Below are 24,065 nucleotides of genomic sequence, written 5' to 3' on the forward strand. Positions count from 1 at the left end.
ACTGGACAGATGAGGTGACTAAGGGTAAGTCATTTCCAGGGTCACCCAGTTAAGGCATGAACCCAGCTCTGACTCCAATGCCCATTCTCTTAATGCTGACTCTACAAAATCTTAAGATTATAAAATACCTTAAGTAAAAGACTCTAAAGCCAGAGCTGAGTCCCAAATGCTCTTGAGTCACCCTGTGTGTAGAGTGGGGAGGGCGTGTGGGAAAGGTGACCAAGGGGTCAGCAGATGGACACCTTCCTTCTCAGGCTCGCTCTAAGGCACATGCTCACTGAGAGGGCTTGTGGGCAGAACTGTCAGCTTAAATTCCCTCTTGCTAGTTGCCTCTTGCCAAGTATGTATAGTTGAGTTAACATAATTTAAATGTGTGCGTGATGAGACACTGCTTCCTGCAACAAAAACCTACCCATGTAGCAATCATGGATTGAACTTCTGGGCATGGCTCCAGCTTCTTTGGGTATATATTTTTTATTTTGTTCTCAGAAGCATATCTGTGCAGTAGGTATTGTTCCCAGCACAGAATGCCTGATGAAACAAGTAAATTGCTGCGTTGTCATGTTTTTTAGAAAGTGGCTCAGTTGAGATCAGAATCAGCTTCTGCCTAAGTGCAAAGTGAATTGACTTCTGCTGGAGTCCAAAGTCAGGGCCCAATTTATGACATCAAAACCCGGCTGGCAGGGAGGCTGCTGAGTGCCCCGGGGTCCTCCTTGTGAAATGCAGTGACTGTAGAGAAGGGAGGAAAGGAGGGGCTTCTCTTCACAGAGTTCTTCTTAACTCTCAGAATTGAGGAGGGAAAACTGGAGAGGCTGTGGCCAAGAAACCTCGATCACTGGGCTTCTTTTCTGGGCTGACTGGCTTTGAAGCACCTAAGGAACCTACAAAAATCTACCCCCAGCCAGTGGAAGGATACACAGGACGCTAACAATGAACACCGAGCTCCATGTCTATTTGATCAACAACTCATCCAACTTAGGAAAATCTCAAATCATGGTCATTTCTTTCCTATGCCTTGAAATGCATCAGTTGATCTTCCTAGAGCAGATTAACCTTCCTAGTTATGATCTGCAAAGCCTAATACTGAAAATCAAAAACACATCTAGTCCTGACCAGCTAAAATCAGAGGAAAATAGGACACCAAAGATGACAGGGAAAGGTGTCTGGCATTGGAATTTTCCACAAGAAATGCGTTAGGTGGCCAGCTAGCTCTCAGATAAGAAAACACGTGTGCATGCTAAGTCGCTTCAGGTGTATCCAACTCTTTGCAACCTTATGGACTATAGCCCCCAGGCTCCTCTGTCCATGGGATTCTCCAGGCAAGAAAACTGGAGTGTATTGCCATGCCCTCCTGCAGGGGATCTTCCTGACCCAGGGATGGAACCCACGTCTCTTTTGTCTCTTGCATTGGCAGGGGGTTCTTTACCACTAGCACCACCTGGGAAGCCCCTAAGAATGCATGGACTCCTCTCAAATTGAAGACTTCAAAAACAGAGTCACCATCCTGCATTTAGGAAGGAACAAAAGAAGCCTATCTTATGAGGGAGAAAGTTGAGGGGTTTCTGAAGGAACGAACCTAGCAAGGCTTCCGACCACATATTCTTTGTATCCAGGAGCCCCCTACCCTTACCCCATGTAAGCAAAGAGCAAAGGATGAGGCTCTTAGATAGGAAATCTAGAGCTGATTTCATGATGTACCAAGCTTCAGCTCAAAGGACAACATAAAAATAAACTCACCATTCGATCCAGCTGAAAGAGCTGTGGAAAGAAAAGTAAACACAGCAACATAAGCATGCATTTGGTTTGTTATTAAACTGAGAAATCAACAAAAAGTGAAGTGAATGCTGGAAATGGGATTGATGTCCTTTCCAAACATTCATTCTGCCCATCTCATCCCACATAGACACCAAAAACGCTAACAACAAGTGAATCGCCTACTTTTTTCCTTTCTGAAATGAGTTATGGAAATTATTGCAAAAAGCCAATTTATATTTTTACAGTGCTATTTTATTATAACTGGAAATCTTATCCTTTTTTTTTTCTTTTTTTGGGGGGGTTAATTATTTGGAATGATATTCTCTAAAAGGCAATTGGTGTTTTGGACAATCTAAAATTAAAAGAACATATTAACCGGATGTTTTGGAAGTTTAACAGTTCTCTAATAGCCCTGTAGTCAATCAATGGTAATTTGGAGTTTCAGTTTGAAAAAACTACCTTCCACCCCTTCTGTACTTTAATCTTTGTATCAGCAATGCTAATATATAAATGCTGATATACTAATCCCCTACTGTCCATGTGATGGAAGATTATTATATGTGAGGCCCTAGCATTTGTGAAATTGATGCTAACACAGATTCCAGATGCCAGTTTTCAGTGATACCTTTAAACAAATTAGCTCACCTCTGGAAAAATCTTCCATCTTAAAAGTTTAGTATTTAGAGACTCTGACCTACACCCCCTTTGATGGAACCACATACCTGAAAGCTTAGGTTGTGTCTTTTTCTTTTTGCTTGAAACTTTTAAGAACTCATCCATAAGCAAGTCATTAGCACAGTCTCTCTTGTCAGGGTCTGGTTCGAAACACTTCAATATGAACGCCTTGGCCTCTGCTGACATGGACTCTGGGATCTCTGGGTGGACCTTAAACATCCCCACCTAAGACACAGCACAACATGGCTTCTGAATGACCATCTCATCCCATCCCATAACTTGGTCACCTAATGAGACAAGCTCCTTTATCAAATACTGCAAATGTGTGGCTTTTCTCAAAGTGAGACAGGACCTGTTTTCTGGAGGTTATGGAAAGTGGTCAGTGTTTCTGTAACTTTATCAATGACATAGGCACAGTAATTTGCTTAAGATAGTAGACAGCGCTATGAAATAATAATTCAGTCCTCAGAGCTTCGTGCTTGGTTTTTTTCAATTTATGAGATCTCATCGAATCCTCCTAGCAACCCAGTGGATTAAATATGATCCCAGTTACAGCAATGAGAAAAATGAGGCTCACAGGGATGAGGTTACATGCTTATGAAAAGGCAGAGCTGAGATTTTGAACCTTCATTTGTTTGGCTTAAAGACCGTGTTGTTTCTCCTGTGCCATGATTTGTGAATGTTTTTCCCTGTCTCAAATTGCCTATGTTAAAAGAGATATTTAAAAACACTTAAAATTAAACAAACAGTATTTTTATAACAATGAGAACGTTTTTCTCATTGCTGTCATTCTAATTTCTTTCAGCAATGTTTCATGTATTTAGTACAGAGAAAATTTCTTAAGGAAATGTTTTATTAAATAGCTTTTATTAATTTATTATGTAGATAAGATACATTTTTACTAATTATAAAGCCTTTACTATGTGTCAGACATTGTTTTAAGTGCTTTTCACATATTATCCACTCCTCAAAAACCTTCATTTAGATAGGTACTATTTTTATACCCATTTTATAGATGAGGAAACTGATGTACAAGAAGGTTAAGTAATTTACTCAAAGCCAGTAAATAACTTGACTGTGTTGGAGTCTGGATTCAAACATTGCAAATCGGTGCCAGAGCATGCTATGTCCTCTGAAGTATGTTGCTTAATAGTCCCTGCACCAATAGGTACCAGAGGAACATTTCAGAGTGAAGTTCCAGAGATTGGTGAGAACTTGAAAGACTGGCCAAGGAGAAAAAGACATCCATTCATGCCCAGAAAGGCAGATCTCTGAGCAGCTCTCCTTGTTTTTTTCAGGTGTGGTTACACTACTCATTTCTGTATCAGTAGCAGCCCATCAGCTTGTCTCCAAGCTTCAGGTAAACCGAGTTTGGTACGAACATAGAAGGGACGTGACATATAAGCGGGGGTCCCTCATAAGAGGGGGTATTCACAAATGGAGTAAGTGCTAGAAACATGGTCAGTGGCAGGGGAAGGAATAACAAATTACAACCAAAAGTCCAACACCTCAGAGAATAGCAGAGATGTGAGCTTCCCTTCCTGGGAGCAGGGGTTCAGTTTAATATTCCTCTGGCTCAGTGGAGTGGCAGGTGAGGACTGCAGGGATGCAGAGGCAGGTAACTGTCCAGGCCCCAGATGCTAAAGCTGTGGCCCCCAGGCTCCCTCAGGTCTATTTCCATTTCACATGCTCCCTGTTTTGAGAACTGGAGCTGCTTCCTTTCCCAGCCCCCAAAGAGTTACTAATGGGCAAAGTAACAGGCTGGAAGAGCAGATAGCTGAGAATAAGGTTGATGTACTTAAAACAACAACTATACCCTTTTATCTATGGAAACTTCAAACTATAATGATAGAGGAGAAAAGGAAGATATGTCTTTACATCTAAATGAATAAAAAATGTTTTTATGTGTCTTTCAGTGGAAGATTTTTCAGACTGTGTTTCCCAAAGGGCTTAAATCATCTTCCGTGGAATGGCGTGTTATTTATACTGCATCATGAAAAGGTGGTCAAAGGGCATTACACTGAGTCTCATCTGGTAGCTGAGAAAACTTAATGTGGAGAGAGATCCTCCACGTGAGGCTGATCGAGGGGAGTGAAACTTGAACTTTAGATCTTAGATTGTGCTAGCTCAGGCTCCTTTCCCTTTGCTTAAAAAAATATGACATACACACATGGAACTCCAAGAGCCGTAAAGAGCTTTAACCACTGATTTTTAGGACATTTAAGATAGGAAATATGACCTTGAACATAGCTGCTTGTGGTTCCCCCAGTTCATAAAAGGGTGGTTTTCCAGTAGCCATTTCAATGATCGTGCAGCCCAGAGACCAAATGTCTGCTGCCTTCCCATAGCCTCTTGGTCCTTTATCTATTATTTCTGGTGCCATATACTGGAGGGTACCTGGATAGAATTCAAACACAGTTACAGTTTAAAAAGAGAAAACAGATGCACTAACAACAGTTTCAAGTTATTTACATAAATAAGACAACTTAAAAGCATGATTCAGGTCTTAGTATCTCATCTTCTTTAAGTTCCAGGTTTCTCTGCTGCTAATAAAAGGGGAAATAGCAGCTGTCATAATGGATTTCACTAGTGATATAAACATATCTTACTAATATTATATGTTTATGAATAGATACTTCCTCATTTCCTAGACAGTAGAGTGTAATTGAGACATCATTTCGTTGGGACCTCTTCAAAACTTCTAAAAGTCATTTGAGAATAACAGAAAATACATTAATACACATTTTCTGCAATCAGTTTTTCAAATACATGGAGATTCCCTTTATGTATACTTCCAATCTTTTGCAGGAAAAATCTGGGTCATTCATCCATTTCCTTAGTCTGTTATTTCTCAATTCCTGAGTGAATGCTCAGTTCTTCTGTTTTCATGTTTATTTCTTAAACACGAAAACATGAAGATTTCTGAAAGCCATTGTTAAAATAATGTAAATAATTTTGGGTGTATTTTACTCTGTAAATCTAACATACATGGCTTCTGCTATGAGCCTGTGGTCCACAGAATAACAGATTTAATGAGTTAAAGTCAGGCTATGAGCCATCAGTATAAACAAATCACTGGAGTGAAGAAGAGTAGAATGAAAAAGAGAGGAAATTAAAAAGGCTTCATGGAATCAAGGAGTTGAAAAGTGTGGTATGATGCAAAGAGCACTACATGGGGGCCAAGAACCCCTGGTTTTAGTTCTGGTCTCGTACTTCCCAAGTGGATGCTAACTTGCAATTTGTCTTATTGGTTACAACTAGAGGCCAAATTTATATATCTGCTGCTGCCAAGTCGCTCCAGTCGTGCCCGACTCTGTGCGACCCCATAGACGGCAGCCCACCAGGCTCCGCCGTCCCTAGGATTCTCCAGGAAAGAACACTGGAGTGGGTTGCCATTTCCTTCTCAAATTTATATATCTAGGTTGGAGTGATTTCTCAAAATCCAGCAATTAGTCAGGAGTACAAACAGGAACAGATAATTGCCATATCCTCAGCTTTTGATATACTCATAAATGATGTAATCAGCAAACAGGATCCAAGATGCCATAATAAATTATTTCAAATACTGAAGCATTTGCCAAAAGAGCCACTTCAGCATTTTCTTATTCATAACCAATAAGAGACATTTTGATAAATACAAGGAACACCTTCTATGAATGCTCTGTGCCTAATTTATAGGTGAACACTGCGACACAAATTTCCTCTAAACAGTTCCTATAAAACCCACAATCAAAGGCTGGAAACTGGCTGTAATTTTTTTTTAAAAGTGAAAGTATATTATTTTCGTCAAGTTTTGTCATCTTGCCAGGTTTATATTTGAGATCTCATCATTACATGATAGTAGCTCATGTTCACGGTCACATACAACTTCACCTGTCTGTTCTCAGCTTAAATCAGTCATATTTTTGAAAGAAAGCATTTCACCTTGTGAAGGATAAGGTAACCATGCTCCTCAAATTATTACCCTTAGTAGAAAACTGTTACAATTTCTCTTCATTGATAGTTTCCCCCAATGTGATCATTTTTTACAATGTAAACAAAATCAAGAGATCATTGAGAAAATATGAGCTGAAGCCTACCACTCTCATTATCTGTGGATCTAAAGTAGATTTAATGGAAGAATTTAAGTTGTACTAATGTCTCAGCAGAGATGACAACTGACCAAAAATATAGTGAATTTTAAAAACTGGATAATTCAAGTAATATCTTAACAATAAATTAGTGTTTTGATTCATTAGATAATATTTCAAAGAGTGATATTTGACGATTGTGTTTAACTATCCCCCATAGATCAAGTACCAAAAAAGTAGGTTTAATCGTGTGTTCATATCTGCTCTATTTACTCCACAAGCACATGACACAGTATTTTATATAAAGAGATTTATAGAGCTGGATAGTGAAGATCAAACCAGTCTGAATATTAGCCCAAGGAGAACAAGTGAGAGTATTAACTCTAAAACCCACACCACAAATATCTTCATTAGAATAAACAAATTACTTTAAAATCACCTATTTTAGAATATCTTTACCACTACAACCACCTGGGGAGCCACTACAAGATAGTAGCTAAAAGCTTAAACCTTGATGTCACATTATATTCACTCATGCATTTAGTGGATTAATACTGCCAGAAGGGCTTCCCAGGTGGCTCAGTGGTAAGAATCCACCTGCCAATGCAGGAGACGCAGGTTTGATCCCTGGGTTGGAAAGAGCCCCTGGAGAAAGAAATGGCAACCCATTCCAGTATTCTTGCCTGGAAAATTCCATGGACAGAGGAGCCTAGCAGGCTACCAATCCACGGGGTCACAAAGAGTTGGAAAAGACTGAGCAACTGAACACAGCACAGTTCTGTGGACCAGGCACTTAGAATGCAGGAGTGGCCAAAACAGACAGAAATCCCAGGGCTTGTGCAGCTTACATTTTTGCAGTGGAAGACAGATGACAAACTATAGTAAAACACATAAGTAAATTACAGAGTATGTTAGAAAGTGATGTGTTATAAAACAAGAAAAAAGCAGAAGGGGATGAGAAGTGTCTGGTGAGGGCTGTCATGTAAATAGGGCAATCACAGACCTCATTGGCATGACCTGTGAGTTAAGACTTGAAGGACGTGAGGGACTTCGCCATGCAGATAGCCGGGAGAAGAGTGCCATAGAAGGAAAAGGGTGTGCAAATACCCTGCGGCAGGATCCTGCCTGGTGGAATGAAGGAAGTGCAGGAAGGTCTGTGTAAGGTGGGAAGGGTAGGAAGTGAGTCTAAAGGTAACAGACTCTGAGAAGGTCTGAGCCTTGTCCATCATTGTAAGGACTGTGGTGTTTGTTGACTCTGAAAACAGAAAGCCATCGAAGTCTCTGAGTGATAGGGCTCGATTTATGTCTATACGGGATTGCTCTGGCTGTAGAGTTAAGGAGAGACAGTAGTGGAAGCAGGAGAAAAGGCTACTGAGATCATGCGTGTGAGAGGAGAGGGCGGGAGCCGTGGAGGCGGAGAGGAACTGGTCCAGATTTGGACACGTTTTGAAGACAGAGTTGATAGGTTTCCTTGGCTGATTGAGCTGAAGTGTGAGAAAAGAGAGACATAGTGGATAACTCTAAGGTTGGAGTGGCCAACCGAGACAGAGAAGAGTGTGGGTGGAACAGGTTTGGGGAAAAGATAACTCATTCCATTTGGCGTGTTAAGTCTAGTTGAATTGAAGCTCTTTGACTTACTAGCTTTGTGACCTCAGGCAAACTATTTAACCTCTTTGAACCTTAATTTTCTCACCGTAGACTGGGATAATGATACATAAGGATTAGGGCTTGATATACGAATTTCGATGCAATAACATGTAAAGCACTTAACACAGCCTGGATGCAGTAAGCGCTCCATAAAGAATAGTTATGGCTGCCTTCCCTCTCATCAAATCATGAAGTCACACAGGCCACTGTCTTTTGACTCAGTTCATCAGAGGCTGCCTACACCTGTGACTTGACCAGCACTGAGTTAGCACTGGGAGGCCCGCACACCCCAGGCCCTCATGATCGGAGTGACAGACCCACACGTGTGTCACACATGGCACACCATGTGAGGCCAGTGCGAGAAGTTCAAGCAAAGGGCTCCTGGAGGACTGCTTTACTACAACTTCTCTCGGGATTAAAGGAAATGTTTAAGATTAGCAGCAGATATTAAATTAACATCTTCCCCAAATCAAGTGTCTGAAAGTCAGGATTTTCCTCTCAGAAGTTACTGAGACTTGGCAGTGTTTAAAGGGTCTCTTGCCAAATGGAGGGAGTATGAGGAAAAGAAATGTAAATATATTTAAAGTTACTAGAAGGCTGGAATTCATTTTGTTTAAAAAATGCATTCTAAATGGGTTTGACTGTGTCCCGAAATACCCACTGCCGTGAGAGTAGGAACTGGATCAGAGACATTGCTGATTGAATGTTCTGAGATTTCAGACTTTCTCTTTCTCTGCCTTTCCCCTTTCCAGGCTTCCACAAGAGATATCAGCAAGGTGGAGAGAAAGATGGACTGGAGCAAGAAGCTTAAAGCAAAGTGCAAAAGGTGGATTAAAAATCTGAGTTCTATCATTTATAAACTCTTGTGACTTTCAGCTGTGATGTCCCTTCTCTCTGTCTCTCAATTTCTTCATCTGCAAAATGGAAGTAATGCCATCATGTCACAGAATTCAGAAATGAGGGCATTTGGACAATCTGTTTTATATTAGACCAAAGATTATCCATTAGAGTACCTTTTTTTTCCCCTAAATCTCTCTCTCTGATGATAGTAAGAATTTAATTTTTACTATTATTATTTTTTGCTGCACTGCAAGACTTGTGGGATTTTAGTTCCCTGACCAGAGATTGAACCCGAGCTGACAGTGAAAGCACTGATTCTTACCCGCTGGACCGCCAGCGCACATGTGCTAAGTCATTTTAGTCATGCAATCACACAGACCGCAACCTGCCAGGCTTCTCTGTCCATAGGATTCTCTAGCAAGAATACTGGAGTGGGTGGCCATGTCCTCCTCCAGGGGATCTTCCTGACCCGGGAATTGAACCCACGTCTAATGCAGCTCCTGCATTGTAGGTGGATTTTTTATGACCAGGGACCACCAGGGAAGTCCCAATAACAGGAACTTAACAGTTCATGAGAATCAGCAGAATGGAGTGATGAAAACTTGGAGGGGAGAGCAGGGCTGGACTTCCAGATGTCCTCCCTATAACTGTTGGGCAGTCATTAATCTCTCTGAGCCTTGGTTTCCTCTTGGCTACTGTTACCTTTTTGGAAGTCACTCTGCCTCCATCCTCTCAGGATTTTGGTCCAGAGGGAGCTTAGTAGCTGCATTGCCTAATTTCTCAGCAAAGCTTTCTCTCCACCCTACTTCTGAGTTAGTGAGTCACTTCCTTTTTTTGAATTGAAATCTTAGTTATTTAGGTTGTGAGTAGGGGAATAGACCACAGGCAGTAAACAGATTAGGAAAGAAAGAACTCATAGTCCAAATGGGAAGTGATTAAAGTATGAGTAAGAATCACTGAGAGGCTGGGCTAAAGAAATGTTAAAAAAAGAAATGTTGTCAGGATTATAGTGGTTGTAGACCAACCAGGAGAGAAGTAATGACATGAAAAGAAAAACAAAAAACAAATTGAGAGTTAAAAAAAAAAAAAATCTTCAGCAGTATTAAGCAGGAAACTGAGTGAGTTATATAAATACAAGGTAAGAAACGGTCAGATGAAATTCTGTATAGCATTTTTCAGTGAGCATCAAAAGATATCAACATGAATGTTGGTAAGAGCCCAGACTAAATTTCTCTCTCACATCATGCTCAAACACAGCAATTATTTCTTTAATTACATAAGATCTGTATCATCACTGCAAAAACATACCAGTAAAAGTTTCAGTACATGGATTTATGCCAGCAAGCCTCTTTGATGTTCCGAAATCAGAAATCTTGAGAACACCACTATAGGTATTAATCAACACATTGTCACCCTAGAGAAGAAAGAACTTCAATCAGAAATGTTATCTTTCTCCCAATACTGTTTGTTATTGGCTTGAAAGTCTAATAAGAAAAGGTGTCCTTATAGCAAAAAGGATACTATTTCTATATTCTTCCTTAACAGTAACATCAGTAGTGAATTACTGACACCATTTTTGTTTACATACTATCAGTTCACAATCTGCTACTCAGGTCACAAGATGAAATGAGGTTTATAGATAGTAGGGGCTATTTGTGTTTGATATGAGTATGATTAGTTAAATTATGATATTTATGCCTTCCTAGTACTTGACTTACTCTATATTGTTTTACTTCTTTTCCTGTAATACTTAGGGGCAGCACAAATAAATGGACATTCATGTTAGTTTTAGGGTAGTAATACTAACTTACTTTCAATAGTCCAATTTTGTCATAAATTTGTTAGTTCTAAATTTTCCCTTTTTAAGGAGAATTTCACAGAGTATCTAATTTTAGTTCAACCCAGGAGTATATCATATGTGTGAGAATCGGGGATTTTATTTTTTTCCTTCTAACTATTCATCTATTAATTGAACAAGGATTTACTGAGTAGCTACTATGAGAAAGGATACAAAGATTAACCAGCCTACAAGCCTCTTGGTAGCAGGGACCATATCCTTGTTAACTTTGCTCTGTTGAGCTTCCAGCCCCATGGAGCACCTCAAACAGTGCCAGCCATGAAGTGGAAACTCAATCTTTGTTGGCAGAACACGGTTAAGGAGTTTATTCCTTGAGTAAAAGCGATAAGACACGACTGTCAATAACTGACTCAGGGCAGAGTGATATATATCTGCTGTTTCTAGGATTTATTTATCATTCCAAATTAGTTCTCATAAGAAAAATAATTTTTGCAAATAAAACAATTACCCAACAAAGACCTTACAAGAATGAATCCTAGTGCAACCTACCTTTATGTCCCGGTGAACTATCTGATTGTCATGGAGGTATTTTAATCCTTCCAGTATTTGTTTTGTATAAAAGCCGATTGTTTGCTCATTGTCTTTCAGTGGGCCCCATTTGGAACGAAGGAGAGCAGAAAGACTTCCTGTAAGTAGGGAGAAACAGTGGATAAAATCTTATCTGAATGAATTCTTTAAAGCATGTTAGTATTATAACATTAAGCTAACATTTATTGGTTATTAACAGTGGCCCAGGTATCATACCAGACACAGTACTTGGGTTCAAATATAAATAGGAAAGTCCCTTCTCTGTTGATGGTCTTTATCAAATACAGTCGAAAAGACCACTCAGGGCTTCCCAGGTGGCTCAGTTGGTAAAGAATCTGACTGCAGTGCAGGAGATGCAGGTTTGATCCCTGGGTTGGGAAGATCCCCTGGAGAAGGGAATGGCAACTGACGCCAGTATTCTTGCCTAGAGAATCTCATGGATAGAGGAGCCTGGCAGGCTATATAGTCCATAGAGTGGCAGAGTCGGAAGCGATGGAAGCAACTTAGCACACACACACAAAAGACCACTCAGTTTGCAAACCTTAATTCAAGTCATAATGATTGATACAAGAACAGTTCTGATATTTATTTATTATCTCCCAATAAACTGTAGGGGCTTCCCTGATAACTCAGTTGGTAAAAATCCATTTGGGTTTTATCCCTGGGTTGAGATGATCCCCTGGAGAAGGGAAAGGCTACCCATTCCAGTATTCTCTCTTAGAGAATTCCATGGACTCTGTAGTCCATGGGATCACAAAGAGTCAGACACAACTGAGCAGCTTTCACTTTCACTAAACTGTAAGGTAATGGAATATGTCAAAATTTTATTTACATTTACACAAATTAAGACCTGTAAACTAGTAAATTCCATTCAGTTTTACTCTTCAAGATCCTAGAAACATACTTTTTAAAAAAGTTAGTTTTTTTTTTTTGAGGTTTTCCTAAACTTATTATTTTTATTGAGGTATAGTTGATGTACAGTATTATTATTATATAACATCTGAAGTTTTTAAAGGTTATTTTCCACTTATAGTTATGATCAAATATTGGCTATAATCCCTGGGTTGTACAATATATCCTTATAGCTTATTAATTTTATATATAGTAGAAACCTATACTTTTTAAAGAAAGAAAACCACCTCTTACCTCCTGGGACTTGCTCCATGAAGATTTTAATGAAACCATTCTCACTGAAAGAGCCCAGATACTGGACAATATTTTTGTGTTTCAGATGCTTATGCAAGGCTATTTCTTCATGCAGGGGCTGGGAGTATCTGAAAGACATGCAAATGTCAGTGAGCTAATTATGTCAGACTTTCTTGTATAAATTTAAGCAATACAAATGGGAAATTCCAGCAAAATGAATTCACCCATATATGAAATAAAATATGACCATCTAAGGCCTTTATTTCTCATCACATAAATTCTGTGAAGCTGAGGTCTTGGTAGGGTTTGAGGGGAACTGTGTCAGGTACTAGTCTAGGTCTTTGTGTATATTAACTCATTTCTCACAACAACTCCATGAGAAGGTATTACTAAGATGCCCATGTTACAGATAAGGAAATTGATTCACAGAAATTGATTCACAGAACTAACCTATCCAAGATTTCTAAGCTAGTAAGTAACAGAACTAAGATTTGAACCCAGGAGAACTGAAATCACCCACATAGCTCACTGTCACATTCGTATGACCTTCTATTCCATTAGCTTCATAAGTTGATTATTTTAGGAGATTCTTTCCCAGGAAGACAAAATTGCAAATAATTTTAATACTCATTCCAGAACTTACTGAAAGGTCTAACAACTCTTCAGTAAAAAAATATAAAACCATTTATATGCCAAGTCTCCTTGATTCTATTCTATCCAGTTCTTCTCTATCATAACTTATTTTTACTCACTCCTAGCTGAGCCTCCATACTGAAAGACCAGCTTTAGACCAGACTTCAAAATCATGTACTTGGTATATATTGCTTTATTACATTTTATGATGAAAGAATTTTATATTTCTGGAACAGAAAGAATAACATTTGTGATGATTTTCTGAAGTACTATGAAGTTTGTAGACTTTTAACAATCCTGAATATTAATATATTATCATATATTATGTTAATATAATTACTATATAACTTAACTGAGGTAGGGTGCCAGCAATGATAAACAGAGACTCAAAGCTATTTCCTAATTTTTTTTCTATTGTATGATGGAAGCTACAGGTGTGAAAAGCACTTACTATAACATAAAATATAAGCCTGATGCCTCATAATTTGCTTCAGCGCTACATGCAAAAAATGCTCAAATTTTATAGAGGCAAATCCATGTAAGCAGAATGGATTTTTGGAATGACCAAAACAAATACTAGAATCAGTTAGTATTGAATAATATTAGTAGGTTACAAAAACCCAAATTCATTTAATTAATTTATTTTTTAAAAAAATATAAAATTTTTATTTATTTAATTGGCTTAGCCACGCAGCTTGCAGAATCTTAGTTCCCCAATTAGAGACTGAACCCAGGCCCCAGAAATGAAACTGCCAAGTCCTAACCACTGGACCACAAATTGATTTAATTTAAACAAACTTTTATAACCTGTGAAACATTTCTCAGAAAGCTGCCAGCAACAACCAAAAATTGACTTGTATATTAGACCTCTTACTCATTTTACTTTTCTTCAGAATTGTTCTAGGAGCTAAAGGCTGGTATCAAACTAAACTCCTTAACAAGATATCAGTTAGGGACAATACCATTTTGACTACTGCTAGAATGAGATAATGCAAGAAATACCAGTATATAATGTTACCAAGGAGATCCTTGGGTAATGACTCTCAACTATGAAGACATTTACAAGTTACTTTTTCCATGAAGTTTAAAATGCTTTATTAATGCTAGTTAATAAGAGCTCTCTTGATACGCATGAGATAAATCAGTGGCAATATTGGGCCAATTCTTCAGATTTGGTAGATCAAGATGACTGCATAATCTGAAGCAAGAGGCTCACTCGGTTTATGACAGATAATTAAAAGGCTCCGACCCCAACAACCTATTAAATATCAATCATAAATGTTTAAATATAAGATCATTAAGAAATAAATATAAAACACACACTTCTCCTTATGTAACCAAAGGATAGCTCAAAAGTTACAATAATAGAATTCAACCTAGCTGAGAATAAGGACTCTTCTCCAGCGTAGAAACAATTAATAACACCTAGCAATTCTCACTAAATGTAAGTGAAAGTGTAAGTACTGCACACTGAACAAGCATGAAATTATAATTTGTTCAGGTCAATAAGCCACGCTTGTCTGTGGGAATTACAAGAAAATCCCATTTCTTCTCAATTACCTGTGATAACAGAAAGAAAAATGATATAGATATTCAAAGATACTTAAATATGCACTTAGCTTTGAAAAATTAGTAAATCATACATGTCTCCAGAGCACCTCTCCTGAGTCAAATTCCCACTACAACCATCCAAAGCAATGGTTCCCAACCTTGGCTGGCCATTTTGCATCTCCTGGAAGGATTTTTTAAAATATCAATGTCTATGACCTACCCCAGCATTTTGGGGGTTATGGCCTGAGCGCCAGTATTTTTTAAAAGTTTCCCAGATTCCCATAACACACAGCTGGGTGGAAATACCTGACCTAGGAAAATAGTTGACGAGTGTGTAGAATGTTAGTGGAAACCAACTCGAGATGTACAACTAGTTGGGACAAATTATGAGAGTGTCCTTAGAATCCAGCAGCTTGCTCTTATGACTACTCTGATGCTCTAACGAAGTGTTTTTAGAGTGTGAGGGAACCACAGAAGAAGCTGCTTTTGTTGCTATGATCCTTCACTACAGATGGTTGTGTTTAGTGTATGCTGGATTATGCATTATTCACACCCATCCTGCCATCTGAGCAATTATCCTTTGTAACTGCTACCTTTTTAAAAGCCACCTTGAAACTCCTCTCCAGGTCACAAAGGTGGAAATACTTTTTGTGTTGTATCTCACAATAACATGATAGACTTCACCTTAATCGTCTCTTAGAGGTGACAAAAAGATGCCCCACGGCAGCTGTTCAAGAGAAGGGCTTGTCATGCAAGTGTTTTCAAACAAACCACATCATGCCAAATGGATCTTCATTGGTGTTGGTGTACTCTGTGTGTGGACAGTGGCAGCTGAATAAACTTAAGCTACAAAGACAGTTTTCAAAGTGGTTTTCTTCCAAGTGACTAATTACATTTATCTGGTGGTGGGGAGGAAGGTGATACTGCTAAAAACAATCCTTTTAAATTTTATATTGCTTAAAAACCCACTCTATCAATATGTAATACTTAAGAACCTTTAGGAATATTTGATAAAAATTTTAATATAACACACACACACACATATATACATTCCCTTATGTATCTAGTGAATAGTTTCTATCACCATCCCAGAAGAATTCATACTTACGTCTCATGAGTTAACCAAGGAGAAATTGCAAAAATACCATATAAAACCTAAAACTGAATTTACTGTCTACCTGCCTAATATCTGTTCCTCCCTCTTTCTGTGGTTTTGTTTGGAGAAACAACTAGCCAACTTAAAAACTACTGAGTTTCTAACCTCCTTTGTAGTCAGGAGTGGTCACTTTTGGCCAATGAAACAAGAAGTGAAAATAGGCTGGACATTTCTGAGAAAGTTCATTTTCCTTTTCCCTCTTCTGTCTGGAATGCAGATAAGGCAGAGTGACCACCTGTCAGAAAGTCATGTACCGAGAATGGAGACTAAGGATGGCAAGGCAGAAAGAGAACTGAGGCCTGGGACACTAGTTACAGGGGAAAGAGGGGTGTCTCTTGAGCTTGTGGTAATCAGAGAAGGCATCTCTGAGGGCTTGAGAACTGAACTGGGACCTAACTGATGACAGCAAGGCAATCCCGCCAATAAGTGTGTTGGTGGGCCTGATGGAAAAAGAGAGGTCAGTGTAGCTGCAGTGGAGGAGGCGAGGCCACAGAGGGAGGCAGGTGTCTGTGTTAAGGTTCCTGGGTTTTCTGTTGTAAGAACTCATAGACAGGTTTTAAGTAGTAATGACATGATGTGGTTTCAACTTGAGAAAGAGCTCGTGCAGTCTCTGAGGAAGGGATTTCTCTAATAGTCTTTGCGAGGACCAGAGACTCATAAGAGTATTGGAATGCCCTACGACTGTCTCTCCAATGTTGGGGGACAGTGGTTGTGCCCTGCGACGTCACTTTTCTGATGGCTCCCAGAAGAGTTGTTGATTCCTCAGTTGGTCCAACTTTCCACCTGCAGTTTAGAATGGAGTGCTGACTTCCAATGTTCTTAACACACCTGACGGGAAACTGGAACTTCTGGTTCAAACCATTTTAGCTGGTGCTTATTCCCCATGTATCCATATAATAAACCAATCACGATGAAACATAACCTGAGCCCAACACACACAGGGCCATTCCCTTTTCTACTCTTTGAAAGTCCTAGTTACCATGGAGATGCCATCGTTCCCCAACAGAGTCTTGGGCTTGAATCACTGAGTGATGTAGCAGCTAAACCTCAGAGGGAGCTAATTAAAGCCATGGAGTTTTCAGACAGAGTTTCATTAATTAGAATATCACCAAAATATTTTGTAAATGCTATTAAAAACTGAAATACCTTAGAAAGCAGCTTTGATTAGTCACAATTACTGTACCTGCTGTCTCTCTCTGGGATTTCCTTAATGGCGATTCTGACTTGGTTGCTCAGATCTCGACCTGCATAAACTATCCCATAAGTGCCTTTTCCTAAAACGACTCTGTCACCATTTTCATCGTATTCATAGTCATACTACAGAAGGACAAAGGGGGAGAGAAGATTGAAACATTAGCTGCAGTCCACATTTTAAACATCAACTTTTTCCAAGAGCATTTTTCCTTATTTTATCAAATGGTTTTAACAAGGGAAACAATAAGATGAGGTTCTAATGAACAGTTTCAAGAACCAAAGAATAAACTAAACACAGAGCATGGTGTGTTCATATTTTCCCAACTGTGACAAACACCGGGCTGGGGTGAGGGGCGCGGAGAGGGACTATGTATTGAAATCCATAAAAGCGCTTCTCCAAAAGCCCACTTGGACTCTTTACCCACTGAATCCTGTTTTTCATTGATTCTGAAGATGAGTATGATTAGCAGCAATGTCTCTCAATAGCTATGACACTGAATTAACAGTTCTTTTGTTTTTCAGCTTTTGGTACCATCAAAGCATTTCATACTCTGCTAGGAGAAGAAAACCACTGAATGGCTTTGAGTAAGAAGAAACTTTGAGGTCTTACTAGCTGACAATAATAAGCAAGGATTATTTGCACTTTACCCCTGTTCCCAATTCCCCAAGACTAAAAAACATTTTAAAAATGAAAAATGGGGACTTCTCTGGCAGTTTGGTGGTTAGAACCCTGTCTGTGCTTCCACTGCAGGGGCCATGGGTTCTATCTCTGGTCTGAGAACTAAGATCCCACATGCCTCGTGGCATGACTAAAAAAAATAGAATAAATAAAAAAAATTTTTTTAATGTAAAATTTTAAAAACTTCTAAAAATTTAAAAAAATTTTAAGAAAGGAAAAACTTCATTTTTGATGCAAAAAAGGAAATATCTACAGCCCTAAACCCCAAGTGGCAAGCATCTCAGTCGGATACGGAAAACAGCATCAAATAAATGAAAGGGGTATAGTGACCTTTAGAACTTCCCAGGTGGCTCAGTGGTAAAGAATCTGCCGGCTAAGCAGAAGACACGGGTTCAATCCCTGGGTTAGAAAGATTCCCCTGGAGAAGGAAATGTCAACCCACTCCAGTATTCTTGCCTGGAGAATCCCATGGACAGAGGAGACTGGCAGGCTACCGTCTATAGGTCACAAAGGAGTGGGAAACAACTTAGCAGCTAAATGACAACAACATGTGACATTTGGTTGACATCTTCTCAGACCTGGAGGCGTCATCCACAAAGGCATCTTTTGTTGTGGACTTAAACTACAGGATTCATAGTCATCAAATGATCAAGCCATGTCTATGTAGAAACCCAATGTAAAACTACAGACCAGCAGGAGAGACCATAAAAACAAGCTCCTTCTTTTGTCTGTAGTTTGCTAGAGTATAAAACTAGCAGCACATAGCTAGGTTCAACTCACAGAAGGGTTTGGGTTAGCCATTTAATGAAAAAAAACCTGATTTCTAACATTCGTATATCAGCAAATTTAATACTAACACACAAAATAATCCAAAAGAAGATAATGATCATGGATTTTGACACTCAACTAACAATATTGCCTTAAAATATATAGAGCTGATAAAATTACAAAGAAAAATATACAATATAAACCATAATAAGTTCTAAATAGAACTCTTAGAAATGAACATATCTAGCAGACAAATTCAAAATAGAGACCCTAATGTCACAAATAACAAGTTTGGTATGGTAAATACAGAGATAGCCCTGTACCCAGCTACAAATTCCTTTCATGTATATATGAAAAATATAAAATAATTAGTCACATATTAGGCCACAAAGAAAATTTCAAAGAATAGCTATGATAAAGACCATGATCTTTGACCACAAGATACTAAAAATAAGACAGCCAAAAACTATATTTGAAAACTGAGCATTGCAATTTAAAATTATCAAGGGATTATAATAAAATAAATGATCGTGGGAATTACAAAGTAGTTGAAAAAGAATGGCAAGGAGAGCATTGCACATCAAAAACTACAAATTCAGAACTATGTAGATAAAAATTTTCATAGTTTTAAAGAATTGCATTTGAAAACAGAAAACTTTTAAATGATCCAGTTAAATGGTCAAGAAAATACAAAAAGAAGAATATATTACTATCCAAACAGAGTAGAAGAGTTTCTGGTTTTGGCAATATGGTAGGCTTTGTACATGAAAATGTTCCCACCAAAAAAACCTAGACAAAATTAAATAGACATACTTTAAATGCCTAGTGTGTGTGCTCAGTCATGCCCAACTCTTTGCTACTCCATGGACTGTAGCCCACCAGGCTCCTCTGTCAATGGGATTTTTCCAGGCAAGAATACTGAAGTGTGTTACCATTTCCTATTCCATTAAATGCCTAGCTGGGCTTATAAAAAAGTAAAGAAGACTTCTAGGAACTAGAAATTAAGAGGAAAAGGGACACTAAAGGGATAATCACAAGAACTGATGACCTTGCAGCCCAAGAGCTGGGGATGAAGTCTTCTGGACTTATAAATCAAGGGCAGAGGCTGGCAAACAGTTTCTGCAAAGGGCCAGATATTGATTATTTTCAGATCTGTGAGCCAAACGATCTCTATGGCAGCAACTCAACCCTGCCACTGTCAGTAGCTCAGTCAACACAGAAGCAAATGGGCATGGTTGTGTTCCAATAAGACTTTATTTACCAAGAGAAGTGGTGGGCTGGTTTTGGTGTATGGGCTACAGTTCATCAATTCCTTATCTGAGACTTTGGTCTTAATGCTCACTGGGGACAGGAAATGAAGTCTTGTGCCTATGGAAGGTGAAGAGATGGAACACACAAATCCAGGGTCCTTGAAGGACTATAATTCGGTGAAAGGGTAGATTAGAAAAAAGTCAGCCCACTGCACTGAGAAACAAAAAGAAAACTATGTCTGTCTTAGATTAAGCTCTGAGTGAACAAAGTCTCCTCTGAATACTTTAAACCACTGGCTGACACTCATGCTGTCTGGAGCTCAAATGGACAGTTGTCATTAATACCCATAATCTGTATCAAGCCTGGAAAATTCCTGGAGTGACAACAGAAACAAAGCAAAACATTTAAAAGGAAGACTCCCTTAACACAGGCTATAAAGGATCCACCAGTGAAATTAAGCTCATAATCCAAAACTTAAAAATATATAACAAAATAATTCACCATCAGTGAGTATCGGTTGATTTGACAAATCAGTTCAGTTCAGTTCAGTCGCTCAGTTGTGTCCGACTCTCTGCGACCCCATGAATCACAGCACTCTCTGTCCATCACCAACTCCCGGAGTCTACCCAAACCCATGTTCATCGAGTCGGTGATGCCATCCAACCATCTCATCCTCTGTCGTCCCCTTCTCCTCCCGCCCCCAATCCTACCCAGCATTAGGGTCTTTTCCAATGAGTCAACCCTTCGCATGAGGTGGCCAAAGTATTGGAGCTTCAGCTTCAACATCAGACACTCCAATGAACACCCAGGATTGATCTCTTTTAGGATGGATTGATTGGATCTCCTTGCAGTCCAAGGGACTCTCAAGAGTCTTCTCCAACACCACAGTTCAAAAGCATCAATTCTGCTGCGCTCAGCTTTCTTCACCGTCCAACTCTCACATCCATACATGACCACTGGAAAAACCATAGCCTTGACTAGACGGACTTTTGTTGGCAAAGTAATGTCTCTGCTTTTAAACATGCTATCTAGGTTGGCCATAACCTTCCTTCCAAGGAGTAAGCGTCTTTTAATTTCATGGCTGCAGTCACCATCAGCAGTGATTCTGGAGCCCAAAAAAGTAAAGTCTGACACTGTTTCCACTGTTTCCCCATCTATTTCCCATGGAGTGATGGGACCAGATGCCATGATCTTAGTTTTCTGAACGTTGAGCTTTAAGCTCACTCTCCTCCTTCACCTTCATCAAGAGGCTCTTTAGGTCTTCTTCACTTTCTGCCATAAGGGTGGTGTCATCCGCATATCTGAGTTATTGATATTTCTCCCAGCAATCTTGATTCCAGCTTGTGTTTCTTCCAGCCCAGCGTTTCTCATGATGTACTCTGCATATAAGTTAAATAAGCAGGGTGACAATATACAGCCTTGATGCACTCCTTTTCCTATTTGGAACCAGTCTGTTGTTCCATGTCCAGTTCGAACTGTTGCTTCCTGACCTGCATACAGGTTTCTCAAGAGACAGGTCAGATGGTCTGGTATTCCCATCTCTTTCAGAATTTTCCACAGTTTATTGTGATCCACACACTCAAAGGCTTTGGCATAGTCAATAAAGCAGAAATAGATGTTTTTCTGGAACTCTCTTGCTTTTTCGATGATCCAGAGGATATTGGCAATTTGATCTCTGGTTCCTCTGCCTTTTCTAAAACCAGCTTGAACATCTGGAAGTTCACGGTTCACGTATTGCTGAAGCCTGGCTTAGAGAATTTTGAGCATTACTTTACTAGCATGTGAGATGAGTGCAATTGTGCGGTAGTTTGAGCATTCTTTGGCATTGCCTTTCTTTGGGATTGGAACGAAAACTGACCTTTTCCAGTCCTGTGGCCACTGCTGAGTTTTCCAAATTTGCTGGCATATTGAGTGCAGCACTTTCACAGCATCACCTTTGAGGATTTGAAATAGCTCAACTGGAATTCCATCACCTCCACTAGCTTCGTTCGTGGTGATGCTTTCTAAGGCCCACTTGACTTCACATTCCAGGATGTCTGGCTCTAGGTGAGTGATCACATCATCGTGATTATCTGGGTCGTGAAGATCTTTTTTGTACAGTTCTTCTGTGTATTCTTGCCCCCTCTTCTTAATATCTTCTGCTTCTGTTAGGTCCATACCTAACAGTATTTGACAAATACCACTCTAAAATAAGTACATTTAACATAAAGATATAAAATAAGAAATCCAGACTATGAGGAAAGGATGAAAAGGGAAAGTGAAAGTGACTCGGTCATGTCCAACTCTTTGGGATCCCATGGACTGTATAGTTCATGGAATTCTCCAGGCCAGAATACTGGAGTGGGTAGCCTTTCTCTTCTCCAGGGAATCTTCCCAACCCAGGGATCAAACCCAGATCTCCCGCATTGCAGGCAGATTCTTTATCAGCTGAGCCACAAGGGAAGCCCAAGAATACTAGAATGGGTAGCCTATCCCATCTCCAGGGGATCTTCCCGAACCAAGAATCTAACTGGGGTCTCCTGCATTGCAGGTGGATTCTTTACCAACTGAGCTATCAGGGAAGCCCTTGAGAAAAGGATAAAGACACTCTAAAAAGGGCCAGACAGACTTGAGACAGACTCAAACCTAACCTCCAGAAATTGAGCCCTAAATAGGAAAAGATAAAAATAAAATTCTCATTCAGATATGATATAGGGAAACTACAAAATATCAAAGGCAAAGAGAGGATGATAAAAGGAAGCAGAGAAATTTTTTTTTAAAAAAAGAACAAATAACCCACAAAGACAGGTAATCTGGTTACTCTGCAAATTCTCTGGGATACACATTCTCAACTTGAGAGACTACCATCACAAAGGATGAGGAAGATGGGGGGCATATTGTTACCAGCTCATTTATTTGGTTCCAAGAGGTTTCCAAGCCTTGATAGAGTCAATCATAGCGTTCTTTGGGGGAACATTATGCCCACTACCATGGCAGGACAAGGTGAACATGGATCTCTCTATCACGGACCCTTCTCTGCTAGAGGAAAGAGGCCAAGCTCTGGAAAAGAGATGTCTACTTTCCCAGTGGCAACACTTTACCCAATGTACATCAGAGAATACTCTTATTCTAGCGATCTAACATATGGCTGAAGATTGTCCTTAGACCAGAGGAGAAAAACAGTTATGTTTACAGGATGAGAGAACAGGAAACAGGGATCATTTAGTAAATCCCCCATGCTGGAAGATACTCCAGCAAAGAGGCAGTACACACAGTCCAAAAATTCTACTTGAAGGAGCCCAAGTCTCTATACCCAACTCCTGGTCCAGACTTTCGCCATGCTCTACCAGGCATGCTGGAAATCTACCAGCCAGGACCCAGGCTGGCAGGAGGGAGGACAGGGACCATCATCAAAGTCCTGTAACTCATCTTGGCCAGCGTGGCCTATCAAAGGGAGGGAAACCTGCCCACTGAACCTCATACTACCACCACTGTACATTATTATAATGCACTGGTGGTGTAGTCGCCAAGTCGTGTCAGACTCTTGGGACCCCATGGACTGTAAGGCTACAGTCCATGCCAGGCTTCTCTGATCATGGATTCTCCAGTCAAGAATACTGGAGTGGATTGCCATTTCCTTCTCCAGGGGATCTTCCTGACCCAGGAATTGAACTTGGGTCTCCCGCATTGCAGGAAGACTCTGAACTGACTGAGCTATGAGGGAAGCCCCTTTTACAATGCGCTATATAATTTTAATTATTATAATTAAAAGAAAAAATATCAGCTTTCAATAACCTACCTCATTTGATGTTCATAATAAGCCTGTGTCATAGCAGGAAAGGTCTATGATTAGCTCCAGTTTACAAATGATCAAAAATATCTTCCACTGAAAATATGTCAAAATGGTGGTTTAAACCTAGCTCATCAGATCCTACCAATGCCGTAGGACAATTTTTTTTACAGTTACCAACATTCAAAAAACTAAGATCATGGCATCCCGTCCTATCACTTCATGGCAAATAGATGGGGGAAAATGGAAACAGTGGCAGATACTATTTTCTTGGGGTCCAAAATCACCGTGGACAGTGATGGCAACCACAAAATTAAAAGACGCTTGCCCCTTGGAAGAAAAGCTATGACAAACTAGACAATGTATTAAAAAGCAGAGACATCACTTTCCCAACAAAGATCCATACAGTCAAAGCTATGGCTTTTTCAGTAGTCATGTATGGAAGTGAGAGTTGGACCATAAAGGCTGAACAATGAAGTATTGATGCTTTTGAATTGTGGTGCTGGAGAAGACTCTTAAGAGTCCCTTGGACAGCAAGGAGATCA

The 24,065-nt window shown here is 39.6% G+C and overlaps 1 protein-coding gene across 8 annotated transcripts in view; it reads right to left on the reverse strand.

The window, feature by feature from the left end:
* MAP3K5 (mitogen-activated protein kinase kinase kinase 5) overlaps positions 1-24,065 on the reverse strand; it is a 248,939-nt gene that overhangs the window by 38,310 nt on the left and 186,564 nt on the right. For 7 of the 8 annotated variants that reach the window (XM_081528863.1, XM_081528860.1, XM_081528861.1 and 4 more), the window contains 7 exons: positions 17,043-17,176; positions 12,520-12,647; positions 11,335-11,471; positions 10,296-10,401; positions 4,670-4,827; positions 2,478-2,655; positions 1,738-1,758 (listed from right to left, as the gene is read on the reverse strand). In XM_081528863.1, the coding sequence (XP_081384989.1) occupies positions 1,738-1,758; positions 2,478-2,655; positions 4,670-4,827; positions 10,296-10,401; positions 11,335-11,471; positions 12,520-12,647; positions 17,043-17,176 (862 nt within the window). The remainder of the gene's footprint in view (positions 1-1,737; positions 1,759-2,477; positions 2,656-4,669; positions 4,828-10,295; positions 10,402-11,334; positions 11,472-12,519; positions 12,648-17,042; positions 17,177-24,065) is intronic. The other variant, XM_081528856.1, reaches the window with a different exon arrangement.

This window comes from Giraffa tippelskirchi, chromosome 9, assembly GCF_054371585.1.
Source record: "Giraffa tippelskirchi isolate mGirTip1 chromosome 9, T2T-mGirTip1v1.2.pri, whole genome shotgun sequence".
NCBI classification, from domain to species: Eukaryota; Metazoa; Chordata; class Mammalia; order Artiodactyla; family Giraffidae; genus Giraffa; species Giraffa tippelskirchi.